The 27591-nt window shown below is 38.2% G+C and overlaps 1 protein-coding gene across 1 annotated transcript in view; it reads right to left on the bottom strand.

Moving 5' to 3' along the window:
- The window catches only part of LOC127652517 (ubiquitin carboxyl-terminal hydrolase 31-like), a 41237-nt gene extending 14191 nt beyond the window's left edge, over window positions 1–27046 (bottom strand). The window contains exons 1-12 of the mRNA XM_052138684.1: window positions 26508–27046; window positions 14515–14652; window positions 12787–12881; window positions 12612–12704; window positions 10046–10181; window positions 9300–9447; window positions 8864–9038; window positions 8132–8243; window positions 7912–8006; window positions 5419–5496; window positions 1562–1691; window positions 861–980 (exon numbers count right to left, since the gene is read on the bottom strand). Coding sequence (XP_051994644.1) covers window positions 861–980; window positions 1562–1691; window positions 5419–5496; window positions 7912–8006; window positions 8132–8243; window positions 8864–9038; window positions 9300–9447; window positions 10046–10181; window positions 12612–12704; window positions 12787–12881; window positions 14515–14652; window positions 26508–27035 — 1848 coding nt within the window. The 5' untranslated portion in view covers window positions 27036–27046. The remainder of the gene's footprint in view (window positions 1–860; window positions 981–1561; window positions 1692–5418; window positions 5497–7911; window positions 8007–8131; window positions 8244–8863; window positions 9039–9299; window positions 9448–10045; window positions 10182–12611; window positions 12705–12786; window positions 12882–14514; window positions 14653–26507) is intronic.
- Between the last annotated feature and the right edge of the window lie 545 nt (window positions 27047–27591).

Genomic DNA, 27591 nt, shown 5'->3' with positions numbered 1-27591 from the left:
AACTGTCATTTTGATATATCGATGCGCTATTGTTTTATAATAATAGAATGTTTATATTTTCTGTATAACCAAGTTATGATACACTAATGAATGGAGCTTTCTGCATTATCTTGAACACTGTCTAGCATTCATTTAATGTATTATTGTAGTTTAACTCACTGAAAAATTACAGATTAACATTGATTATGACAGTTACTGTGCAGGCATCAAGTGTGGCTAAAACTAAACAGCTCAATCCTTATGGCACTATATTTCACATGCTTTGCTGTTATGCAAGTTTACCTTACCAATAAGAAAAATGCCAATTCAGGGTCGGTTTTGTTCTCCAAAACCGAACGAAGGTCCCTCCAGGAAACAAATGCCCTGCCGATGTTCACTCTAGTTTTCGCTTGACCACAAACACGTTCCGACTTATCCAGATGGGATTTAGTAGATCAATTATTTTTTGGGGGGTTTACTCGGCTTGTGTAGGTGTCAGTGTTGTGCTGGGAGCCGGACGTTTGCTAGATTCTATCTCTAAGTTAACGTTACCTAGTGTTGCAGTTCAACAGTGACAACAAATAGCGGAAGCACTGAGGCAAGGCTCTCGGAAGCACGCATAAACGTCACAACCTTTGGATTTTCCCAGCAAAGCGACCCGCTCCCTTCGCATAAAAATCGGCAACCTAGGAAGTCCGGGAAGGGCTCATTTTTTAAGTTGCGTTATAAGCCATTATTACATAAATATTGTCACATAATGCACCTTTAATTTAAATTTGAATTAATTTTGCAATAAATTTAGGAATTTAGGAAATAAAAATTATTTTCAATTAAATTCTGAATGGCACATAACCCTGGAAGTAATTTGATTGGTACAGTACCTGTCTAAACCTCTTAAGGTGTAATATAAGAACATCAGGCAGGGTCCAAAGGCTGAGTTTGATCCGCCCCTGTTGCAGCTGCCTGCAGTGGGGACAGCGCCAGGCATCGTCTGGGGCCAACTGGAGAGCAGCCATAAAGAAAATTTGTCTCAAGAGAAAAGGGTTTTATGTTTACAAATCTGTCTGCATCTTCATTTTCCTTAAAGCCCAGCCAGTTCCAAACTGAAGGAGGCCAGCTCTGGCTAACCACAGAGTATATTTATACCCTGTGTGGAACCATATCAGGGTTAACCTTGCAATTTTAAAACAGCACTGAGAACAGAAAATGAGTAACCTTGACATTTGTGACCACTAAGGCAGCTATAGAAAAAAATGTAAATGCATTAGGCCAGATTGTTACTAGAGACATGCAAAACAACATTATTGAAAATCACGTAGTCACCTGAGACCACTAGTGAAAATGCTTTAGTACAGAATATTAAGTAGGTTCTTTATTTTACATCATAACTTTATTTTAAAAACAATCTTTCATAATCCAACTCGAGAGCATGTCATTAAAACAAAAAAGGGACATTCAGAAGAAATTCTGAAATGCATATTTTTTTCAACCTTTTACTCAAATTGTTATGCGGACTTGTCGACATCATTAATCGACTAGTCGGTTGTTAGACAACTAATCATCATGACTCCCCGATTGTTACCTGCTCCTCTTTGGTGTAGAGCTGGAAGCACTGAGCGAGGGTGCAGGCCTGTGGCTGATGGTGCTGCTCTCTGTGCAGATACACACTCTCAGCATCAGGGATGTACTCTTCCTCAGTGTGTCCAAACAGACTGCAGGGAATCAGAAAACATACTGCTCACAAATCTCTAACCAGACCAGTCAAGCACATCTGCTTACCCTCTACCGTGGCTTATTCAACACATTTATTTAGTCTCTGTGTTTTTTTCCCCCTCTAATAGTTTGCCAGAGAATGTTTCATTCAGGCACATAGAGTTGAAGTCAAAAGTTTACCTATACTTGTATTGAAAGCATACATTTTTTAACCACTCCAGAGATTTCATATTAGCAAACTATAATTTTGGCAAGTCGTTTAGGACATCTACTTTGTGCATGACATGAGTAGTTTTCCAACAATTGTTTACAGACAGATTATTTCACTTTTAATTGACTAACACAATTCTAGTGGGTCATAAGTTTAAATACACTAAGTTAATTGTGCCTATAAGCAGCTTGGAAACAAAAGTCTTTAGACAATTAGATTCTAATATGAGGTGAACTGAATTGGAGATGTACCTGTGGATGTATTTTAAGGTCTAATTCAAACTCAGTGCCTCTTGCTTGACATCATTGGAAAATCAAAATAAATCAGCCAAGACCTCAGAAAAAAACCATTGTGGACCTCCACAAGCAATTTCCAAATGCCTGAAGGTACTACTGTACAAACAATAGTACGCAAGTATAAACACATGGGACTACACAGCCATTATACCCCTCAGGAAGTTAACACATTCTGTCTCCTAGATATGAGCATAGTTTGGAGAGAAAAGTGCAAATCAATCCCAGAACAACAGCAAAGGACCTTGTGAAGATGCTGGAGGAAACAGGTGGTCACGTATCTATATCCACAGTAAATATATAGTCCTATATTAACATAACCTGAAAGGCTACTAAGCAAGAAGCCACTGCTCCAAAACCACCATAAAAAGCTAGACTAGAGTTTGCATGTGCACATGGGGACAAAGATCTTACTTTCTGGAGAAATGTCCTCTGGTCTAATGAAACAAAAATGGAACTGTTTGGCCATAATGACCATATGATATATTTGGAGGAAAAGGGGTGAGGCTTGCCAGCCAAAAAAGACCATCTCAACCGTGAAGCATGGAGGTGGCAGCATCATGTTGTGGGGGTGCTTTGCTGCAGGAGGGACTGGTGCACTACACAAAATAGATGGCATCAAGAGGAAGGAAAATGATATGGATATATTGAAGCAACATCTCAAGACATCAGCCAGGAAGTTAAAACTTGGTCACAAATGGGTCTTCCAAATGGACAATGACCCCAAGCAAACCTCCAAATTTGTGGCAAAATGGCTTTCTCAATCTGATTTAAAATTTGTGGGCAGAACTGAAAAAGCATGTGAAAGCAAGGAGACCTACAATCCTGACTCTGTTACACCAGTTCTATCTGGAGGAATGGGACAAAATTCAAGCAACTTATTGTGAGAAGCTTGTGGAAGGCTACCCAAAATGTTTGACACAAGTTAAACAAATTAAATGTAAAACTACCAAATACTAACAAAGTGTATGTAAACTTCTGACCCACTGGGAATGTGATGGAAGATATAAAAGCTGTAATAAATCATACTCTACAATTATTCTGATATTTCACATTCTTAATATAGTGATCCTTACTGACTGAGTTTAAAGTTTAAATGAATTTGTTTAAGGTGTAAGTAAACTTCTTTAAGAACTAATTTACATTATATTAAATATTAAAATGTAGTTTACAATCGCCACAGAAAGTGTTGTAACACTTTAGCCACACTTAATAATGTGTTCATGTCATTGGAATAGAGAAAATATTAAAGGAGTCATGATTTTATAAAATTTAATATAAGAGTTAACTACTATAAAAAAAATACTGTAAATTTCAGACCTCAAAACTTCCTCACCCTGCCCTCACTTCCCACCCTGCTGAAACGTCTTGTTTTGAAAAGTGTGTATTTGTGATGTCACAAGTTATTGCTCAGTTGTATTTACACACCCTTGGCCCCCACCCACTGGCGTTCAGTTCATATTGTAAACCGAGTGGGAGAGAGACAGACCTAGTGTTACCAACTATTTTTTTTTCTCCCCTTTTCTCACCAGTTTGGAATGCCCAATTCCCAAAGCGCTCCAAATCCTCATAGTGGTGTAGTGACTCGCCTAAATCCAGGTGGCGGAGGATGAATCTCAGTTGCCTCCGCATCTGAGACCATAAATCCACACATCTTATCACGTGGCTTGTTGAGCACGTTACCACGGAGACCTAGCACCTGTGGAGGCTTCACGCTATTCTCTGCGACATCGTCGCACAACACACCATGCTTCCCACCGAGAGCGAGATCCACATTATGGCGACCACAAAGAGGTTAATCCAACATGACTCTACCCAATTGGTTGCTTAGGAAGCCTGACTAGATTAACTTGGCATGCCCTGGATTCGAACTTGCAAGTCCAGTAGCAGTAGTCAGTGTTTTACATGCTGCACTACCCAGGCCCAGTTGAACACAAAAGGGGACCTATTTGGACAATTTTTAAATGTAGTTATTTTGTTCTTTTTTTTTATTTAACATGCATTAGACAGCCGCCTTTTACCGTTGTCATGTTTAAATCGCGCCACTTTTAAAAGACGCAGTGTCAGTTATAACTCAGAAAAGAGACTCCGTTCAGCTTAATTTAGCTGCTCTGCCTCTTGCTGTACTGAACACAAACTGCTCAACTGTTCTGTTCTTTCAACCATCTGCGCTACGTTTAATCGTTGGTGTATGTATGACTAGCTGGACGTCTTTTACTGTTAAGGCTCCTCAGTGCACCTATGTGTTTCTTTGTTTATTCATCGTGCTATGTACTATGTATGTGCACAAACTCCTTTTGAGCCAGTCATAATACCATTCAAGCTTTGCAAAGGAACTGTTATTGAAGGATGTTGCAGTTAAAAACACTTGGACTTGAGGCAAAAACACAAGTAAACTATTTCATTCATGAATATTTCATATGTCATGACTGTTTAATGATTATGGTGAACTGAACAGTGTAATATATTCGGATACAATTTGTTGGATGTGTGTTGTGTAAACCATGAAATGTATCATTATAAAGGTGTGGAGCTGGTTCATTCTCTTCTGACAGAGTTCATATATGACTGTGTATTCGAGGGGCTGTACAATGTTAGCCAATCAGAACAGTGGGTGTTTACATTTAAGTTTAAAGGAGACGCTGTGGTGAAAACAGAGCTTTTCAGAGTGAGGGCAAAAAACAGGGTGAAAAAATATAATCTATTACTAAACTATTACTGTTTTAGTGCTAAATTATATATTTTTTAAATTGCATGACCCCTTTAAATCAAGTGGACAAATAAATTATGAACTAATGGAGAAAAACTTTTATTGCAATTACTTTTAACTAGCTGGACCCAAGGTAAATTTTATTGGATGTATGATTCAGTTCTACTCAAGTTTAAAGAGGTCTCCTAGAAGTGTAACCACTGGTGTAGTTCATCACATTAACTATGGACAAGATCCACTACCGTTTGACAACCAGAAACAGTCCAAATACTTTTGAACAGCATACGTATCTAATGAACAGTTTGAACAGTGAACCTAACAAACATCTTATTGTGTAATGTTTTGCTTGAAGTGTTCTTGTGATATCTTTCTTTAAATCAAACCCCACTTGGAGTGATATTTTGTGATCTAATGCAATAATATTAATACAATTAAGTGGGACTTAATTGACGAAATACATTTTGAGTCCACTATATAAAATAGATGCAAACTAGCAGTTCAGTTTCACTTACTATTCCTTGGTCTCTTTGTCCCACTCCACAACAATCTTGACATGAGGAGGTCCTCCTGGACCACATGATTTATATGCTCTACAAAAGAAAGATTGAGAGCATAAGAAACCATCTTGTCAATCAACCACGTATATTTGATTAGATGCCAACAAGAACAAACAATAGTGAAAATAAGCACTAACTAGGCATGCGCTCGCAAACCAATTGTGATTAAAGAATTTATAAATTAAATAGCAATACAGATTACATTACAACCCACAAAAGATTTGTTGTTCTTCATGACAACTTCATAATCACAAATTTAGAATAGCTTAGATCAAACGCTGTATGAAACAAAGCATGCATCAACAAGGTCAAAACAGCTGCTTCTGTAGCGTTTCCGATGAAGTACTTGAAGAGCAGACCACTTTTGCTGAAGCAAAGAGCACAAGCTTTGCCACAAGTATCTGTCCAAGACAAATATCTCCAGGTCAGAGAGTGCACTACAATACTGCTACAATCGCAGCTTTAATAGATCTCTGTGCGGCATGGACTGGTGTGAAAAGCAAGCAGCTTCTCAGCTTTCATCTTACTGTGTGATTGAGTACAGGAGAAGCAGACTGACCTGCTGTAATGTCCAAAAGTTGCTCTTTGTAAAAAAGAAAAAAAAAAGAAAAAAAGAACGTGCCGCTCAGTTTAAAAGCTGTAAAAAACTTCTTCCGGCCAAAATTTAATGCCGCGTTGAAGAAAAAAATAGTCAGTTCTGAAAGATTAAACAAAACATACAGTGGCAAGAAAAAGGAATTAGCTGGTTTTCTGCATTAATTGGTCAAAAAATTTGACCTAATCTTCATCTAGGTCACAAGTATAGACAAACACAATGTGCTTAAGCTAACAACACACAAACAATAATAATCTTTCACATCTTTATTGAACATATACCACTAAACAGTCAAAGTGTTGTGGAAAAAGTAAGTGAACCCTTGGATCGATCCTCCTTTGGCAGCAATAACCTCAACAAAGCATTTCTAGTAGCTGCAGATTAGACCAGCACAATGTTCAGAAGGAATTTTGGATCATTCTTCCTTACAGAACTGCTTCAGCTCAGCCATATTCTTAAGATGTCTAGTGTGAACGGCTCTCTTGAGGTCATTCCACAGCATCTCTATTGTCTTAAGGTCTGGGCTCTGACTGGGCTACTTCAAAAGGTGGATTTTCTTTTTTTTAACCATTCTGTAGTGAATTTACTTTGATGTTTATGGTCATTGTCCTGCTGCATCACCCAACTTCTACTGAGCTTCAGCTGCGCACAGCCACACTTACATTATTCTGTATTTTGATAAACTTGGGAGTTAATTTTTCCCTTGGTGACGGCAAGCAGTCCAGGCCACGAAGCAGCCTTAAATCATGATGCTCCCGCCACCGTACTTCACTGTTGGGATGATATTTTCATGTCAGTAGCATTGTGGAGTATCAAGGTGGTCTTTGGCCATCTTCAGGCCTGCAGCAAAGTTTTTTGTTGGAAAGCAGCAGCTTCCTTCGTGGTGTCCTGCCAGGGACACAATCCATATTTAATGTGTTCCATTTAGCTGACTCATGATCAGAGATGTTAACCATTTCCAATCTTCAAGTCTTTATCTGTCACTCTAGGGTTCTTTTATACCTCATTTGCGCTCTTTGAGTCATCTTTACTGGACGGCCACTTCTAGGGAAAGTAACCACAGAACTAAATCGGCTCTATTTATAGACAGTTTGACTAACTGTGGACAGATATATATTTAAGCTCTTGGCGATAACTTTGTAACCCTTTCAAGCTTTATGCAAAGCATCAGTTCTTGATTATAGATCTTCTGATATCTCTTTTTTATCCAAGGCATGGTCCACATCAGCAGATGCTTCTTGTGAATAGCAAACTCAAAAATGTTGAATGCTTTTTATAAGTCAAAGTAGCTCCAACCACCCACAATCTCGTTTCATTAATTTGGTTTGCAAACTCCTGACTTCAATTAGCTTTTGTTGATGTCATTAGCCTAGGGGTTCATATACTTTTTCCAACCTACACTGTGAATGTTTGAATGATGTATTCAGTCTGTACAAGAAAAATACAATAATTTGTGTGTTATAGTTAAAACAGAGTGTAACAGATGAAGACCAAACCAGATTTTAAGACAACTTTATACATAAATGCAGGTAATTCCAATTAAAGGGCTTGGAGAAAGCCCTTTCTCTTTTAAACACTTTCAAAAATGTAAGAACCAGTCAAACCTTGTTTTGAGTAGTTTTATTCAGTTGTTTTAAATTCAAAGATGAGCCTGCACACTGGGAAGGGCTGGGTATTGATAATTTCCTTCCAATTCAAAAACTCTCAATTTGAACCCAAATAGGTTATTTGGTAATATATTATGTTTCAATCTCATTCAAAACTTATATAAAGCAATAACGCAGAGGAGATTTTAAATGTGCATACACAATCTCACAATATGCTCTGAATACAGCAGTCATAAATTGACAAACCTTTCCACAGTGGGGTGACAAAGTGGTTGCTCTTCCTGTGGCAACAGATATGTGATTCCAACCACACCGACCACACGCAGACTAAAAGGTCCCACCTAATATAATCAGTCGATTTAAGGCCAGACATATTAGTTACAAAATAAGTTTCTCAAAGTAATGGTTGACATTATTCTATACAAGTAAATGGTACTGTGTTTAATAAAGTAATAGTATCACTAACCTGTATGTAAACCCCTGGCCTTAGTAAGTGACGCATTTTCTCCAGAATTTCTTTTTGCAGCACATCCCAGGTCACAGTGCGCTCCAAATATATTACAAAGGGAAGACCGAACCTAGAACAAAGAGAAACAACAGCATTGATTTTTACTTTGTGCTATATTACTGTATTACAATGTTGAGTTTTTTCCACAAGCTATAGTTGGAGTACACTTGTGAAAATGCTTCCATTTCTCTATATTTGGTACATCCTCCATTTGCTTTAATTTAACAGCATGCACTGAAGCTGGCATGGATTGGTTATCCCAGGATGATCTGAGAATTCTCCGAAGAGCATCTTAAGAGCTTCAATGGAAGAAAGGAAATCAGACCTTTTGTACAAAGGAGTTAACACGGTCAATGTCACAACTTAGCTTATTGATCGGAGACATGCAGAATCTCACATTCCTTTATTATTTCACATTTTTACGTTTTACCTTTGTTTAATTTAATTATTTTTTCTAAATCCAAAAACTTTATTTCCAGGTTTAAATTAGTTTTTGAATTCCAGATTTACATTGTAGACTTTTGAATCCTACTGTCATCTACTTACCCGTAAGCAATTTTTCCATTACACAATGATATTACTGTAATGAGATAACAATATTTTCTCAATTTGAGATAATGGAATTTTTAACTGCCGTGTTATGACAGCATTATAATAATTTGGATATCTGCTTTAAGCTGTGGTTTTTACCTCCGTCCTTGATGTCCAGTGCAGGCTCGGTTACAGATCAGCAGAATAATTTTCTCAGATCCAGCATTTTTGTTGGGAGATGCTGGGTTCATCGCACCCTGCAGGAAAGATGGTGTTCGGCTGTTCTCCGCTCCATATTTCAAATTGTTCTGATTGAGGTTTGCAAGGAGGCTCCCTGAACATAGGGTAAAATATGCTGTTAATTTTTATCACTAAAACAAAATATAAGTTATTTTTGAAAAATAAAACTGATAGAAATATAATCCAATTTATTTTCCAATATCTGCTTATGAGATTCCTCACATTCCAAGTTTTTTTATTGATTTAATTTATGTCTTTAGAATCCTTTCTCATTAAATGCACTAAGGCTGAATGAAACTACATATCCTAACAAGGAAAACATTTCAAAACCAAAGTGCAACACAAGAAAAAGTACCTCGTTTAGAGCGAATGTTTTCTAATCTAAAAGTCTCAGGAGTTTCAAAAGCAAAGACTGAGTCACTTTCTTGAATGATATCAAGATCATCGTCATCGTCACAAAAGGAGCGGTGGAAACCATCGTAATACATTTCAGTCAGGACAAACTGCACAGACATAAGAGAGACGGATGTTCAGAACTTACATTCAACATCTCAGTACAACAATGCAAACAAACAGCGAATAGCTTTGGGGGACATAATGAGAAAAGACAAACACAAACAGCAGTTTACTCTCCATCAATGTCAATACGGAGTCAATATTTATGGTAAATTAATAGCGTGTTCAGGGCAACAGCAAATATCTTTTCTTTTTTTTTTTTTAAGTGGGATCAATGATTGCTTGTTTCTTTACAATGTCATTAAGCTTTATGGCTACATCAAACAATCAGATTATTTTTAAATGAGTTTTCGCAGGTGCAAAAGTGCAGTCTTCTAGCTTGTTCTCTCAAAATTAAAGCAGAAATAGTGAAATCATTCAAAATGAAACAACATGCTAATAAGTGCATGATTTTGATTACAATTCTACTACTATTCTGGTTTATACTAATGCATGTTCAAATTTGATTGAAGTAGCAGGAAAGAGAGCTTCCCTGTATATGAAGATAATGGTAGATATTCTACACCACTCAAACACCAAGATATGAATTCAATTAACTGTATATTTATATCTCAGTACTGTGCAAAATATCTGAGAGCACTGCACCTGATCTGGTGGGATCTTGGTCTCGCGAGACACAGCCTCTCTCAGTCTGGACACAGTGCTGTTGAGTGGTACGGCCACACCAATCCTCATGCAGTGAGAGTACTTGCCTTGATATACAACTGTCACATAGAGGGGCCTGAAGGATGCAGCAAATAAGAACAATAAGTGAGTAAGTAGTCATTAAACAAGGCAAATTCAAAGCAATTTTCACACAGCAGAATAATAATTTTCTTAATCAATATTTTTGTATTGTTTTCCAATAGGAATATCTACCTGTACACATCTTTTAAACAAAATATAACAAAATTTAGAGAGGTTTATGCTTAAAAATAATAATAATAATAAAAACAAAACTATTTGCCAATGAGGTAGTCTGCATCACTAGCAAAACCACAAGAAATTGCAAAAATAATCACTGTTTTAAAACAGCTTTCAGAAAACGCCCCTTGTCTTCAATTGGTTGTACAAGCAGATACTCCCACCCAAAACTCAAACCATTGGTAAAACTAAAGCCCCATTCACATTGATCAGTCACAGGTTTGCAGCACCTCCCACAGTCCCTCTTCTCCCAGAAAGTACCACGTCTCGAGATCCCTGCATTTAGAATTGAACTCAATCCAGCTGTGTTTGAATGCAAGAATTCATCCTCATCTTGAGCTGTAGCTAGTTTTAAGTAAGCCTGAGTTTAGCTTGTTTTCTGTACAGCTGCGCATTACCTATACAACTGGAGTTTCACTTACTGCCCCCAGCTGAATACAGGTGGTACTTTCAGCTTGAATTGCACCAATGGTAGGAATATTCCATATGACGGTCCAGGGAAATGATTACTTGTGTTAATTCTTTTTTAAAAATAATATATAATATATTGCACTGAATTAATGCATCAACAGCCCTAGATCAAAACAATGTCAACTTTTAAAAGAGTGTCTCAAGACACCGGTGTTTTAGTACAAGTATACATTCTGTCAGAAAGGCCTCTAACACTACTGCACTTCTAACTGCAAGTATATCTATGCGCACCCACATTCTAGTTACAAATTATATGAAATTGGGGATGCTGGAAAAACAAAAACCGAAGCATTAATTTAAAATCCTCCACATCATACTGCTTAAAGTCCATTTATTGTGTCCAGCAGCCTAGACCAAAAGCATTTTAGTTTGCTTTAATGATGCTTGATCCCCTCTTGAAACACATTTAGAAGCAGATTTGTCTCTAAAGAGGAAAACCAGTGTGCGGTTGCCCCAGAAGGCAGCCAATAACTAGCTAAAACAACAACTCTTCATCAATATCTGCCCACATGAAGAGGCATGTCACGGAAGGGGTAAGGATTAAATGGCCTATGAAATAATATACACAGAGATAACAGCACTTGCTAAGCATGGATAAACAGAATTAAGGATAGAGCATGCAGATGAATCCACTTCCACAGACTGTGACAAGAATTAGCCACAGTCTATCACTTAGTTACACATCACTGAATTTCCAGACAAAACTTCCTCTCCCTCGCTTCAGTAATTTCTCATGCTGCTAGAGCAGAAGCCCCAAATCTACACTTTCACTGCACTAATGTTTTTCTGAGAGGAGAGATGCCGACAGTGCAGAAAGCTACAGTGGGTGGATGGGTCACCAACCCCCCTGTTTCTTCTTTATGATCTAGAACTTCTTGTATTAAGGATGATAAGAACTCACCAGCAGGGTTTTATACAATGATGCCGAAGTGAGACCAGCCCAGCATTTTTTACTCTCCCAGGGACCATTATTCAATTGTTTGTCAATTCTGATGTACTGTGAGAGGCAGGTGTGCTGTAAATCACGACTGTCCTTTTCCTAACAGTACGGCTTCTTAAATCATTAATGTGAAGTAACAAATTCAGCAGTTTAAATCTGGCACTATATTTAACCTAGTGCTCTCTTTGATCAACCAATGTGCTGGCTCCTTAAAAATAGCATCACTCTAACTTGTAAATTTATGTAACAAGTTGGCACCTTAATTAAGGACAAAATAACTACTTCAAAACATTTAATATTAAACTCACTATAAAACGAATATTTTAGGTTAAATTCAAAGCAAGAACCATCAACATCAACTGTAGAATGCTGTCAATTACAAGAGAAAATAACTGAGACCTGTCTCTCGGTTTGAGAAAATGTTGTTGACCTCAGATACATGAGGTCAACAACAACAGGTTTCATGGTTGGTGTCACTATGTTGTGGATTGTAATGGACAGTTAAATTAAGCCATTAGCTTAGTCTAAATTTAAATGGAATATCTAAAGAGGACAAAATTAGCATAATCGTTATGGTAATAAAATCAAACAAAGCTTGAAATCGACCAATTAATTTAAACTCTGTTCCACAGAAAAGTACAAACATATTTCTTCATATTCATCCTACCCAAATGATCAGTCATAACACTAATATAGCAATGAAAGTAAATCAATCTGCCTTGATTCTTAGTCCACAAGATAAAGAATGATGCTGGCATCAAACAACACAGCATGGAAATTAAATAGCGGTCTCTGTGACATCAACAACAAACATTTGAGAGGCTGGTGTGTACTCACCGTGTGTGAGGTAAAGGAATTGGAAGGGAGATGCACAGAAAAGGATCAAATGTATTGCTCTGTTTTTGACAGTGTGGACAGGTGAGTGAGGATCTGGAAGCAACAGAAGCCATAGTGAGTCATTACCACAAAGACAAACATCTGAATACAGCAAACAAACAGGGATCATTCATACCTGTACTGAGCTTGAAAGAGCTCTTGAACAAATGAGCCAGCTGAAAGAGGTGGTGAAGGTCCCTCTAACGCGCCATCATCTTCCTCAATGGGTGGCTGTGGTGACACAAACATGAGAATTATGCATCAACAAAAAGTCAATCAAAATGTGCAGTGAACCTATCTACAACTTAAAAGGATAGTTTACCCAAAATTTCAGAATCAGAATTCAAAAAGATGAATCAATCTCCACTTTCACATTCTTCTTCTTTTGTTTTTGGAGATACTGCCACCCACTGGGCAGGGAGGAGAATTTATAGTAAAAAATATTTATCTGTTTCTCTCCCACACTCATCATATTGCTTCTGTGGAATGCCTTTATATGCTTTTTAGACCTTCAAATTTCTGCCCACATTCATTAACATTGTATGGACCTACAGAGCTGAGATATTCTCCAACAAATCTGTGTTTGTGTTCAGCAGAAGAAAGCAAGGCATACACATCTGGAATGGCATGAAAATGATGACAAATTTTAATTTGTTAGGTAAATAGCCTACATCTACATAATAGTCTGATTGCTTAAAAACTGTACAGTGCTGTTAAGTCCACCAATGAAATGTCAAAGTGCATGCGTTTTTGGCCACAAAAAAGTATTTGGTCACTCAAGTTACACTTAAAAATGTAAGAAAGCCATTGCAATTGCATTAGACAACAAAATATCAAACCAAGTGGCATTTATTTTAAAGAATTTGTGAAATGAAAACATTTCACAAATGAAAAAAAAAACAAGAATTTTAAAATATTGTCTGAAATAACAGCCATACTGTTTAAATTTAAGACAAACGATATTTGGACCAAAATTAGAGGAACAGGTCCATAGAAAATATAATTAAATGCACCTGTGGTCACTCACTTAGGGCTTTTTTGTGGCTGAGAAAAAATTTTGTTAGAAAAGATCAAGTGTCGTTTGTACGCAAATGCCAAAATTTTGGTATTTTGTAATTATAATCATCATCAAGAGACTGTTCATCTGCAAGTTTAAAATTTTAGCTAAGCTTCAGGCTCTCCAGAGCAGAGCAGTAAGTCAGCCAGGAAACTGTCAGCTTCATGCTTCTAGTCATGAACTCCAGGAAACCGCAACATTTATCTGAATCAATCAGACAGGCTGAATGACCACATGTGAGTATGCAGGTGCCTGACCCCACCAGGACACCACAGGCTGTAAAAAGAAACCAAATGAGCCATCCTCCAAACAGGCAATAGGATGTGACTTAATATCCCATGTATTTGAAATACGGCAGGATTTTGGTCTCCTAAACTCTTTTGCCTTGATCTTTGACAGACTGATGTCTGATATAAGGCTCTTAGCTGCTATTCCAGGGCAGAATAGCTCTATAAATCAACCCACGTTTGGCTCTTCTCCTGTTCTGCTATTTAAGCGATTGAAATCTCCAGATTTTATGGAGTTGCCAATACAAACCCCATTCTGTGCAACCTTTGTAAACAGCCAGAGTGGTTAACAGCCTCCTAATACAGCTGACCTTAGGAAGTAAAAGTATGGTATTTCGGTTATACCATGCAGACATGCATCAGCAAAACATCCAGTCATTTTACCAATCATTATCAGTCATTAATCAATCCAAACAGGATCATTTAGCAGAGAGCATACTAGTTAAATCTGGGCCCTTTTGGCTAGATACATTTGCCAGATCTAAGCTCCACTATGTAATTTATTTTAAATTGATCATACCTTTACAGAGGATCTGCTGTTAGGGTGTACAATATGGTTGAGGTCTTCATGGACACGGTCGAGAAGCCAGAGGAGGAACTCCTGGGCATCGTGCTGGGCATTTCCCCGGTACTGCAGGGCACTCTTTGCCACAGCATTCTATAATACATATATACATAATGGTCAACATTCCCTGCCAGCAACCCACATGATGAATGCAAGTTGCGATCAATATTAAGACATGAATGTTCATAATATCTGGGAAAAAGTTATAGAAATATTCTGTGCAGAACTGACCACTGAGCCTTTAGGAATTTACTTTGATGTGTTTTTAATATTATACTCAATAAAATCTTCCTAATAACCTCAGCGTACTAACATCAGTGTCTCCTACCAAATGTGTTTGTGCTGCAGAGGAGTAGCAATGTGTCTCTAACTCTTTTAATGATCAGATTCAAACCAATAACTTATCAGCGACTAATTTAAAGTTCTGGCTCATAAGAGTAAATTCAAACTACACTGTAAATACTAATAGCGATCTCAAATAAAATAAAAATTGACACAACTTAAGCTTAATTTGATCTATTCTTACTATTTTATTTAACGTTACTCTCTAAACCCTAAATATGGCATTAATGAAAACATTTAAGCGGTTTTAATTAAACAGAAATGTCACATTTTAGAATCATAACTCAAAATTGTCAAGTACACATTACGGCTGTGTGGAATAACCATATGCCCTTGCGCTTGAATAAATTATGCATGTTTGGTCAAAACAATGGAACTTGTATAGAAAAACAATAATTGTTATTAAAAAATGTACAGTACTGTGCAAACGTTTTAGGCACTTGTGAAAACATTTGCATAGTGAGGATGCCTTCAGAACTAATGGCATAAATACATTTCTCTGAGCAATTTATTAGAAACACTATGGTCCTAATAAAGTGCTAGATGTTGTCTTCTGCTATTGTAGCCCATCCGCCTCAAGGTTAAACGTGTTGTGCATTCTGAGATGCTTTTCTGCTCACTACAAATGTACAGAGCAGTTATCAGAGTTACCACAGCCTTTCTGTCAGCTCGAACCAGTCTGGCTATTCTCTGTTGAACTCTCTCATCAACAAGGTATTTCCATCCGCAGAACTGTCGCTCACTGGATGTTTTTTGTTTTTGGCACCATTCTGAGTAAACCCTAGAGCAGGTTGCCCCCAAAGACCACATGAGGCCTGTTCTAAAAATAGCACAACTCAGCTGCGTATAAAATTGTATTTTATTCTATTGCTATTCTTTTTTTTAATCATACCTGCATTTATAAAGATTTAAAAAATGACAATATCTTAAAAATATGTTTCTTATACATGAAGTTTAGATAAGTTTAGGTGAACTCTGACGTACTCCAGTTCGAAGGTCAGTATTGTGCGTGTGACAATACAGTGCTCGTGGAGAGTAAGCTAGCGGGCGCAGCAAAGATTGGTGCTGAACACAGTTTCTTACCCCAAAAACATGGCAGAAAAAAGAAAGAACTTATCACCTTCACAACAAATGGGAGTCAAGAGTTCTTTTTTACGAAACCTGCGTGTGTCTTATATGCGGAGCGACTGTGGCAACGGCAAAGCAGCACAATGTGGAGAGCCACAGGATTTTCAAAGTGTTATTGGAGGAGATGGATATGAATATGGTGACCTGCTACTACACACAGAAATCATAGAGTCTAGAGACTGTTGTTTGTGAAAATCCCAGAAGATCAGAAGTTACAGAAATTCTCAAACTAGCCCATCTGGTTTTTCCCCATTCTTTCCCCAGCCCACATTTTTCCCCATTCTTGATGAGAACATTAACTGAAGCTCCTGACCCTTATCTGCATGATTTTATGCATTGCACTGCTGCCACATGATTGCCTGATTAGGTAATTGTATGAATAAGTAGGTGTATAGGTGTACCTAATAAAGTGCTCAGTGAGTGTAGTTTTCATTTATCAATGAACATCATACAGTGAACAGTAAACATACAAAAATTGCTAATTCAATATTTGGTGTGAACACTTTTGCCTTCAAAACAGCACCAATTCTTGTAGGTACACTTGGACACAGTTTTTCTTGGTTGTTGGCAGATAGGATGTTCCAAGCTTCTTGGAGAATTTGCCACTGTTGTTCTTTCTATTCAGGCTGTCTTAATTGCTTCTGTCTCTTCATGTAATCCCAGACTGACTTGATGTTCAGTGGGGGGCTCTGTGGGGGGCATGCCATCTGTTGCAGGGCTCCCTGTTCTTATTTTCTATTTTTATTCTCCAATGGGTCATATGGCTAACCGAGTTTCCAGTCATAATTTCCCTTATACTGGATAAGATGTGGTTTAACTAAATTGATATAAAATTGAAGAAAAAAAAAACGAAAAAAGAAAACAATAGTACTTTAATCATAGAGGAGTTCAGTTTACTTGTAATATGTATTTTTACTTAAAATTATATTTTACAGTGATAGGCTTTGAGCATGCAATATTATTTCAGATACAGCAATGGACAAAATATGGTGTCATGCTCAAGGGCTTTGGTTTTTACTAAATTATAATCACAAATAATATTATGTTCCAAATGTTAAAATATATGGTCCACTCCCTCAGCAGCAACAATAAAAACATACAACTTGTGTGGACTTGAAGCGCTGGGATAAATGTATACTTTGTATTGGGTTAAAAGGTCAGTATGTGACATTTCAATCTTTTATTTGTCTCACGTTTTTATTTCATAAGTTTAATTCAACCTGCAAACTCAAAGTCAAGCCATTTGATAAAAATATTAATATTATTTATTTTACCATTTATGGCCAAAAATATTGACACCTTGGTAAATATGAGAAAAGACGGCAGTGGAAAAATATATCCTTATTGTTTATCCTTTTGGTCTTTCATTCAAAATATTCACAAAAGTCTATCTTCAAATAGATAAACAATTCCAAAAACTATATTTTTGTCAAATATACTGTATGTGTGACACAATAAATGGCACCCTTTTATTCAATACTTTGTGCAACCTCTCTTTGCCAAGATAACAGCTATGAGTTTTCTCCTACAATGTCTAGTGAGTTTGGAGAACACATGGCAAGGGATCTGAGACCATTCCTCCATACAGAATCTCTCCAGATCCCTCAAATTCAGAGGTCCACATTGGTGGACTCTCCTCTTCAGTTCACCCCACAGGTTTTCTATGGGGTTCAGGTCAGGGTACTGTGATGGCCATGGCAGGAACTTGATTTTGTGGTCAGTGAACCATTTTTGTGTTGATTTTGATGTGTGTTTTGGATCATTGTCCAGCTTGAAACCCTCCCAGACCTCATCTACATCACCTTGTGGTGATGTAGATGAGGTCTGATTGTAGTTTTGGAACCTTTCTGACCCCAAGACCCAACTAATTCCTGCAATTCTCCAGCTGTGATCCTTGGAGATTTTTTGGCCACTCGAACCATCCTCCTCACCATGCATGGAGACAATATAGACACACATCCTCTTTCAGGCCGATTCGTAATATCACCAGTTGATTGGTACTTCTTAATTATTGCCCTGATGGTGGAAATGGGTATTTTCATTGCTTTTGCTATTTTCTTATAACCATTTCCCATTTTGTGAAGCTCAATAACCTTTTGCTGCACATCAGGGGCAGGTTGCACCAGCAATAATTTTAAACTTTGCCTATTTGTGGCATAAATGGGCACCAAGTCACAATTTACTCCCAACTAAATATTTGAGCATTGCACCATAAAACTTAGGTAGAACGTACAATCTAAATATTTACGGAAGACTCTGACCAAGAATAACGGATGGAATAATAAAGCAGACTCACTTAATGACATCAGTGAGCTCATGTTTTGCATGACAGGCTCCAATCCTTTCGACATACATTATGATGTTGACATTTACACTCGTTTACATTTACGAGAGAGAAAAAAAAAACAACTCACTTTTAAGCAGCTCTTCAGCATGAAACTGTTCTAACAGCGCAGTTTTCAGGGTGCATCGTCTGGGGTCAAGTTTCAACACACACAAAATGTATATAGAATATAAAAAAGAATAAATGTCTATTTTTCCTGCCTATTGTATTAGTATTTATTTATCTCCCCTTATATATTTTAGATAGAGATCCTATATATAGTTATTTACATAGGGCAAATATACTATTTATCAAATCTACTTGTATTACGTATCGTATTTTGATGGGGATATAATTTATTATAGCTGACATTTAAGTGAGAAAACAAGGTTTGAACATCAACCGTAACAAGATCAAATTGAAGATCACAGATTTTTAAGACTTCTGTGTACAAATTTCAAGGCTGTTTATCAGATTAATACAGGTACACATCATATTATGTGACTATGCATCACTTTACGGAGAGCTTACAACCTACTGGTTAAGTCTTGCCCTAAGAACAGGTGGTGCAACCAAATTAAGCACCGACTTTGTTACAAACTAACTAGAAGTTACGAAGCCCTTAGTGTGAACTTTACGTCCTAACTTACGTGAGAACTTACGCACAGCTAGTGCAACCCTACCCAGGACATGTGTGGAGCGGAGGGGGGCGGGGCCGGGGCGGAATATCGCGCGCCCGGTCCCCAATCGGCCTGATGAGGCACGCAAGGGACAAAGGCGGCCGGTGACGATTGTTCGAGAGAGAGAATTACGGGCATGTCCGTCATGTGTGTTTGTTTGTGCTTTGAGTTTTGAGTTTAATTAAATATGATTTATGTTGACAAGCCAGTTCTCGCCGCCTCCTTGCCCATCCTTTTACTGTTTTACAACATGTTCTTCTTTTAAACCATTAAATGTAACAGACTTTTTATATTTCATGTTTTTTGTGTACATTTATAACATTGTACTTTGTATTATATTACCCTGGAATACTTTTAAAAAAATCAGTTACTACAGCTGCAATAAGGCTTCTAATACAGAGCTGAGAGAGTGACAAAAAGATGTGTCTGGTTTCTCTCCTTAATGCTGTTATCCAGTTCTTGATTATTTAGGGCCTAAGTGCTGAAAGTGCAGAGACCCTATTGTTCTTCTAAGTATTATTATTATTATTTCAAGGTTTTCTGTACTTTTGGAGTACTTAACATGTGTGAGTCGTCGTAGCCCTCTGTGTTTACATGAATTGCTTCAAAATTCTTTCGCATAATGTCAAGTCACTGCTGATGTAAAATTGTAAAGGGAATCTTGATATCTTAAATGCTTGTTATTATTCCTTTCTTCCTATACTTGGGTGTTTTTGAGGCACTTTGCAGACATAAAATTTCATGAAATGTTACACACACATCAAGAGTCGTTGGCCATTAGTTCTGGGCAAAGGTTCACGCATGGGCATGTGGGGGGGGGGGGGTGCTCTGTAGTGCCCCCTTTAAAATGGGTGTGTAAGACGACCTCTGTAGCACCCCCATTTTCACGTACAGTCACCAAAATTGGTACATATGGGAAAAGTGGGAAACAAGAGGTGTCTCAGATCTTCTGTGTGCAATGTGTGATTTAGACCAAAATTGAGATCTATGTTTAGTCTTGGGGGCTAATCACGTGGATTTGACTATTTTGGGTCATGGTCATAGTGCCACCACCTGGCAGCAGGAAGTGTGGCACTTACAACAGACTTTAAAATAGTCCTCTTAAATTTACCCAAATTGCTTCAAAATTGTTTAGAATAATGTCAAATGCCAAATGTGTCCACCTTGCATTGTTTTCCCAAAGCCACCAGGTGGAAATGGACCAGTTGTGCTTGGGCCTATCATCGTTGGTTGCTGCTAAATTTTATCTTTTTTTTTTAAGTTTTGAAAGCGTAATAGATTATTTTTTTCTTTTGTTGTTGAAGCAAATCCGGAAAGCTAAAATGTAATTTGCTGTGTTCTCCCATTCAGGTTTAACCCTCTGGGGTCTGAGGGTGTTTTGGGCCCTGAAGTTTTGACATGCCTTGACATTTGTGCTTTTTTCAGTTGCTTAAAAACATATTAATGGCTAAAGTCTGATAACGCTGTATTCAGCACAGACTGGGCTACAATCATATTTTACAGGTTTGTATTTTTGAGAAAATAACATTTATGCATGGTTTTTGAAAAAAACTAAAAAAAAATGAAGTCACTGAAATAAGGTCATATAACACATACTAAACATTTGTCCACAAGACTTTTGAGAACTGGATCTTGTAGCCTAGAGTTTTTGCTACAAAATGATGTGAAAACCATCCTGATCACTCATTCATACAAAACAATATAGTAATTTAACTTTTGTAAGACAATTTTGGTGTTGAAAGGTCATATGCGAGGAGGCATGAATGATCATGAATATTGAGGTAATTCACACCTGAGAGACAAAAGACCAACCCCTGGGCCTATCACTGAGGAATGTTACAGAAACAGAATGAATGTGAGGAGACTAAATGATCAAAATCAAGTTTTAAGTTAAAAGTAGTAATCTGACTATACATTTTCTTTACTTAAAGACTTTACATAATTTTAGACCTACACTAAGTATAAATGTTTTAGAGGTCTCTTCTGCTAACCAAGACTGCATTTTTTGATCCAAAATACAGTAAAAACATTGTGTGAACTCTTTTTAAAATTTAAAAGAACAGTTTTCTATTTGAATATATTGTAAAATACAATTTGTGATCAAAGCTGAATTTTCAGTATCATTACTGCAGTCTTCAGTGTCACATGATCCTTCAGAAATCATTATAATATGATTTTCTAATATGGGCATATTTAAAGTGCATTTTACTCATTTTAGTCCATGGGCCAAGCCAGAATTTGTTACCACCTAAGGTGGCAAAATCTCTTTGGTACCAGTTTGTATGTAGAGTCCATATAGGTACTTTGAAACATGATAACCTTTTCAAATGAGTAGCTTTACTAATATTTTGGGACAATCATTATTATTGCCATTATCGTCCTACAGTATCTGCCCCGCAGGTTTGTATGAAATCTATTATAAGAGGTAGCCATACATGCCATACAAAATTAATTTTTTCAGGACAGTCAGGGCTATCCAGATCTGCAATAATTTGACATGATATATGCGGTATGCGTTTTATATTAGCCTTCATATTAAAGAAAACAATCTTTTGCATCTACTAAATTGTTATATTTGTAAATCTATCTCAAAAGATATTGATGTTAAGGGGGGTATCTTTTCAGATATGGATAGACAAGACTGTCTGTAATCTGGTGATATCAGAACCATGATGGTGGGACAATCCATGACCTAGCAATTTGAAAAAATATGTATGTACTGTATATGAAATAATATTATGCAACAACAACGACTAGTGCTAGTTTCAAAAGTTTCAGATTACTCCATACCTCGTTGTACAGATTAGCCACTATTTTCATCTGAAAAGGTGAGTCCTGCTGTTTATTTTGATATGTGTTACCCTTGGAGGCTACAGGCACTTCTTTGTGTGAAAATGAGTGAAGAAATGACCGATGATTGCAACTTTGTTTTATTTTAATTAGATTTTTCAAATCAAGATTACTCAGACCATCTTTGTTCTACAATACAATCTACTAGCATCACTGTGAAGCAGAAGGTCCACATTTTCATTTGATACCTATTTTATACAATAACAACTTTGTGAGTAATTAAAAAAAGATTGATGAGTGTGTGGAGATGCAGAGATGTGAAGTAGTTTAAGACGGCTGAAATTTCATGTGAGTTCAAAACCAGATTACTTCACAATACTTTGTTGCACAGACTAGCACATAGCATAATTGGAAACGGCTAGTCCTGATGCTATTTTTAGCACCACAAATTTAAATGTTCATTGTTCTTGATATACCGGTATTTCTGTTATTTTCAGAGCAAGGTACATCACAAAATAGAGAAGTATGGCAGAACAAAGTGCAAGTGGTACACAGCCAGAGTGTTTAATACACTGTTCGGATGATGACTCGAACCTTGTGGACCTACTAATATAGATTCATGGAACACACTACTAAGAGCAGCTAAAATAAGAGGCTACAGCCCCATACTTGATCTTGCTAAAGACCTACCTAAAGATAGCATACCATCAGTATTGTATCACAGGAAATGTCGTAGAATCTTCACTATGAAGAAACTGCTTGACAGCATCCTTGCAAAAGAAAGTTCTGCAGAAATATCTGCAGAAGACATAAGAAAATCCACTAGACAAGGTTCACAGGCATCAAGAGTGTATGAGGCCAAATGTATATTTTGTGACAAATGTAGCAAGTATTTGAAAGGTCAAAGGACAAAAGAGAGCTTGACAAAATGCAGAGTTGAGAGCTGATGATACAATCAGGAGAGCGGCTGTCAGGAAAGGTGACAACAGAATGCTAGCCATAGTCAGTCGTGAACTAGTAGCAGCTGAAGGTCATTATCACAGATCCTGCTACAGGGTGTACACAAAGGATCCAAATACAGACATAGACAAAGGTGAAATTAACTTGGGCCAAGCAGAATGTCATAATGAGGCAGCAGAGAGAATGGCGCTCTACAAAGTTTTTGCATACATTAGGGAAGGACTGATTGAACATCCTACAGTGGTACCATTTACAGACCTATATTCGGAACCAAGATATTACTCAAGCATGGCCACCACATGCGTCAGATCTTGAGATGATGAATAGCACTCCTACATCTCTAGTGGAGTTTCTCCAGACACTCCTAACAGGTTCATCCAAAGTAGGTAATAACCCATCCCAGAGGGTGAAAAGGCTCACAGCTTCATTCAGCCAAGACCTAGTTTATGCTGTTACTTGCGGCAAAGTCAAGCCTACAAAACAAATTGTGTTGCCCTTTGCTGTCAAGTCACTCACTGGAAATGTGGAACTGATAAAGATACTGAATAGACTCGGCCATGGTGTTTCATATTCTCAGGTAGAAGAAATTGACACAGCCCTTTGCCTTCAGAAGCAAGCAGCAAGTGGAGGTGCCATCCCACTACCACAAAACATCAAGCCTGGTCTCTTCACAACATTGGCATGGAACAATATAGACAGACTAGAGGAGACAATCAGTGGTGAAGGGACATTACATAGAGTGAATGGAATTGCTGTGCAAACAAAGCCTATTGCTGATCATCCTGCTGATACCAGAGCTTTGCCTTGCATCCCCAAAACCAAGAAGAGAAGCACTGAAGCAGTAGAGATGGTACTTCCCATTTACAATGCAGGAGAACGTGCCAATCCTCCTGTTATACAGACAGTTGACACTAATCATGCCTCCTTTCTACAGGATGCAGCAGACAGAAACCACGTGTGGCTAATGGCTTGTCTTTCCAACGAAGATGTTTGCAGCTGGACTGGGTTCAACATCCTCACCCACAATGATACAAGTGTACAAGAAGATAGTATAGGCTATTTGCCCACAATCAATGCTCCTGCTACACAGTTATCAACAGTACATGAGGTACTTAACCAGTCGATAAGCATCATGAAGTCTCTGCAGCTCAACAACATTGTTGTTGTTTTTGACCAGGCATTATATGCCAAAGCTGCAGAAATTACATGGAAACACCAGGAGGTATTCAAGGACATCATCCTTAGAATGGGAGTCTTCCATACCACCTGTACCAATAAATTAAAGTGCACAGAAATGTGCAAGCTACAAACCTGCAGCAATCAGAGGGAAGAGGAGGAGGAGAATACTGATGTCATGAAACTGGTTGAATATGATGATGATGACGATGATGATGATGATGATGATGATGAATAAACAGAAACATTTTGCAATGGCCAAATAAGTTCATGAATAAATGGTAAATGGTCTGCACTTATATAGCGCTTTTTTCTAACCTCAGAGGTTCCCAAGCGCTTTACACTGTGTCCCAATCACCCATTCACACACACACTCATACACCAATGGCGGCAGAGCTGCCATGCAAGGCGCTAGCCTACCATTGGGAGCAACTTGGGGTTCAGTGTCTTGCCCAAGGACACTTCAGCATGTGGAGTCATGTGGGCTGGGATTTGAACCACCAACCCTGTGATTAGCAGCCGACCCACTCTACCACCTGATCCACAGCCGCCCCTATATATGTATATTTATAAGGTATAATTATTTTGTTTTTCTTTGTATGACATGTTCTGTTCAAATAAAGTTACAAGATTTTTTCATTCTTCGGCTCAACGGTTAGTGTCATTGCTCATTGAAGGCTAATTTCTGTGACAAAGCTACCACTTACAAAAGGTTATCATGTTGAAATATCATCTAGAGATATGGACAAAAAAAAAAAATCAAACTAGAATTTGCCACCTTGGGTGGTACCAATTAGTGAAAATTGTGGCCTGGCCCCATGGACTATTTAACCTGAACACATTTTTTGCTTATTAGGGCATATTTCAATACTCTGAATCCTGGCTGGCAAGTCTGGAAACAGTCCCACTAGTAAAATATGTACATGTTTATATAAGATAGCATGTCAACTAATGAAAACTAAATGAATTACTCGTCCGAAATTGTATCCTCGGCTGGATCAAGTCTCTCTTCAAAATACAAACGTTCATCAAAGTCCCGCTCTTCTTCTGAGGAAAATGTTAACTCTTCCTTAATATCCAGGAGTTTCCTTGCCTGTGTATCGTTACAAACGTGCAGTAAAGTGAATGAATTGTGTTTACATCAAACCTCACTGTCGGGGGCGTTTAACATTTGCATTGATGGTCTCGTTACATTAGAGTATGAATAGTATGAGAGTATGAACTCTGCTGGTGGGTGTGATCACATTAGCTGTAATGAGCTGAGTCAGTAAAAACAAAAATGTACAGTGCTTTGTTTCATACAGATTACATTGAAGCAGAATATTTGTTTTAAATTTGAATAGTTTTATTTAAAAGTAGAAATCTTAAGCTTTCTTTAGACATATGTTTCATGTTTGTGTGATAAGTATTCACTGAGTTTAAGTTAATTTTAGTGATGCGTTTCTGAAATATGCTCGTGAACACGGAGACAGTTCACCCTTTTTATTTTCTTTATTTTACAAAAGCACAAGGTTTTGTTGTTATTGTGAGTCGTACACAAATAAAAGTAGACCCTTTATAGTCTCTAATGATGTCTTACACATATCTGTATGCCCCAAAATGATGGGAGAATTTTAAGTTGTTTCCCCTGTAATGACAAAAATATCCAGCCGGACGCGCCGGCACGCCGACCCCAGAGTGTTAACTAACTATGACGAATTCAGCTTCACGCACACCGACGTGTAAAAAGGGTCCATTACTTCTGGGTTTGCCTGCATACTGACATCACAGCTGATGGCGGATATCACACATACTCCATGTGCGGGGCGTGAGCTAGACATGAACAACGCTTGCTTTTGTGCTTTCACATTGGCCGCCTCTCTTATCTAGTTTCCTACGGTAATGGCAGGCAGTCACTTGCACTTGTTTACGAGCATACTTGGTCTTGATTGGTTAATATATCAAAGTGCCTTTCAAGGCAAGTCAGCACTCCGCGGTCATCTTTGGAAAGTTCTCGGGCAGGCTGGGCAGCTTTTTCTTTGTAAACAAGTGGCATAAAAGTGCAGCTCCTATCTACTTGAATGGGGAAAGACTGAAATTTCCAAAACAGTTGGTCATGATTACGATCAAAGAACATATTTAAAGTCAGCAGTAAAATTGGACAATAGTATCATAAATTGTGCTGCTTTACCTCAGGTTATGCTAAAAAACTATTTTTACAGGCTGGATCTGTGTGTTCTTTTGTTGATTGACAGGATTTATCTAAAAGGTGATTGGCTCTTTTACCAGTAAGGCAGGCATTCCAATTTTCTATAATCACACCCCGCCCACGGAGGATGTGTGAAACCGGCATGAGGCAGAGACCCCCATCAATGTTTGCTGCTGACAGGTTTTTTTCGTTATGTCACAGAGACAAGTGCAATTTCTCGGGACACCCATTTCATTGATATCTTTCAGGTAGTAGGTATATTTTACACACACACACAATGCTTAACCATCGATTAAGCTTTCATACGAAATATTCCAGTTGAAGAACCTCACCTGTTCCAAAAATATCCGGGCGAACTTACCTTGAACTCACGGCTGTGCTGTGGCGTATATTCAAACGTCCACAGGGCTCGAACCAATCCAGACAGCTGCTCGGTAACTTCTCCCTTGTCCTGGCCGCTCTTGCTCTGCACGACACCGTTGGTCTTGGGTTTCTCATCGTCCGTCTCGTCTCCTCGATACTGCTCCAGCGCCAAGTACTCCGCGAAGAGTTCCGTGTTGCTTAAGCACTGCAGAATAGCGTTCATGAAACATGTGTTGCCGTGGTTTTTCAAACCAGCCACTCCGGGAACTTTGTCCCTGGGGAGAAACCCACCACAGTAGCTTTCATCCGAGGCGACGGATCCTTTGCCTTCGTTCTTGAAGGCTGTGAATCCTCCGTCGTCCTTGTCGCCCTCCGCGGCGTGTAACTCCGAGCCGAAATGAGAGAGTGTGGAAAGAGTCTTCAGGACTCTGCTCATAAAACTCCCTACAGAGCGCACCGAGCCCCGGCGGAAGAGCTTCTTGCTGAAGCCAGACTTCTTCTCTTTACTCGAAGCTTTGCTCGACATGGTTGAAGTGTTCAGGGCATCCCCTCTATCAATGGTGATATCGAGGCTGTAGCTACAACACCGTCTAAGATAAAAGCGGACTGTTTGTTATAGCTGGCTACTTATTTGGAGCGTAAAATCGGCTCAAGATCTGGCAATGGTACTTTTCAATGTCAAACAACCGTTATAGAGCAAGCTAGCCGGAGTCAGAGCCTCTATTATCATCCAAGTGTTCACTTCAGTAACACAATCGGATTCTTCCTTGAAAAAGTGCATTGTGAAACGTGCGCGCGCCTGCCACATTTAAAGACATTAAAGACATGTTATGTCAAGTTGGTAGTAACCAAACAATCCTTTATTAAGTTGCGACTAATGTCAGCCAACCACTCTCTCCGCATATAAAGCATTCTTTATTATAAGCATGCTGGCCCCGTTATTACTCACTATACATGTTAAAAACAAGCCGCTTTTATGCTTGCAGGTTTGCATGCTGTCTAATCCAGTGAAGCGATTCCATACTAGCGAACGCTCTGTCTAGCTAGGCCTGCCCAAGCTAACCGTTTGCCATGTCAATGAA

Source organism: Xyrauchen texanus, chromosome 12 (assembly GCF_025860055.1).
Source record: "Xyrauchen texanus isolate HMW12.3.18 chromosome 12, RBS_HiC_50CHRs, whole genome shotgun sequence".
In the NCBI taxonomy this organism is placed as follows: Eukaryota; Metazoa; Chordata; class Actinopteri; order Cypriniformes; family Catostomidae; genus Xyrauchen; species Xyrauchen texanus.
This window is presented reverse-complemented; position numbering and strand designations above follow the sequence as displayed.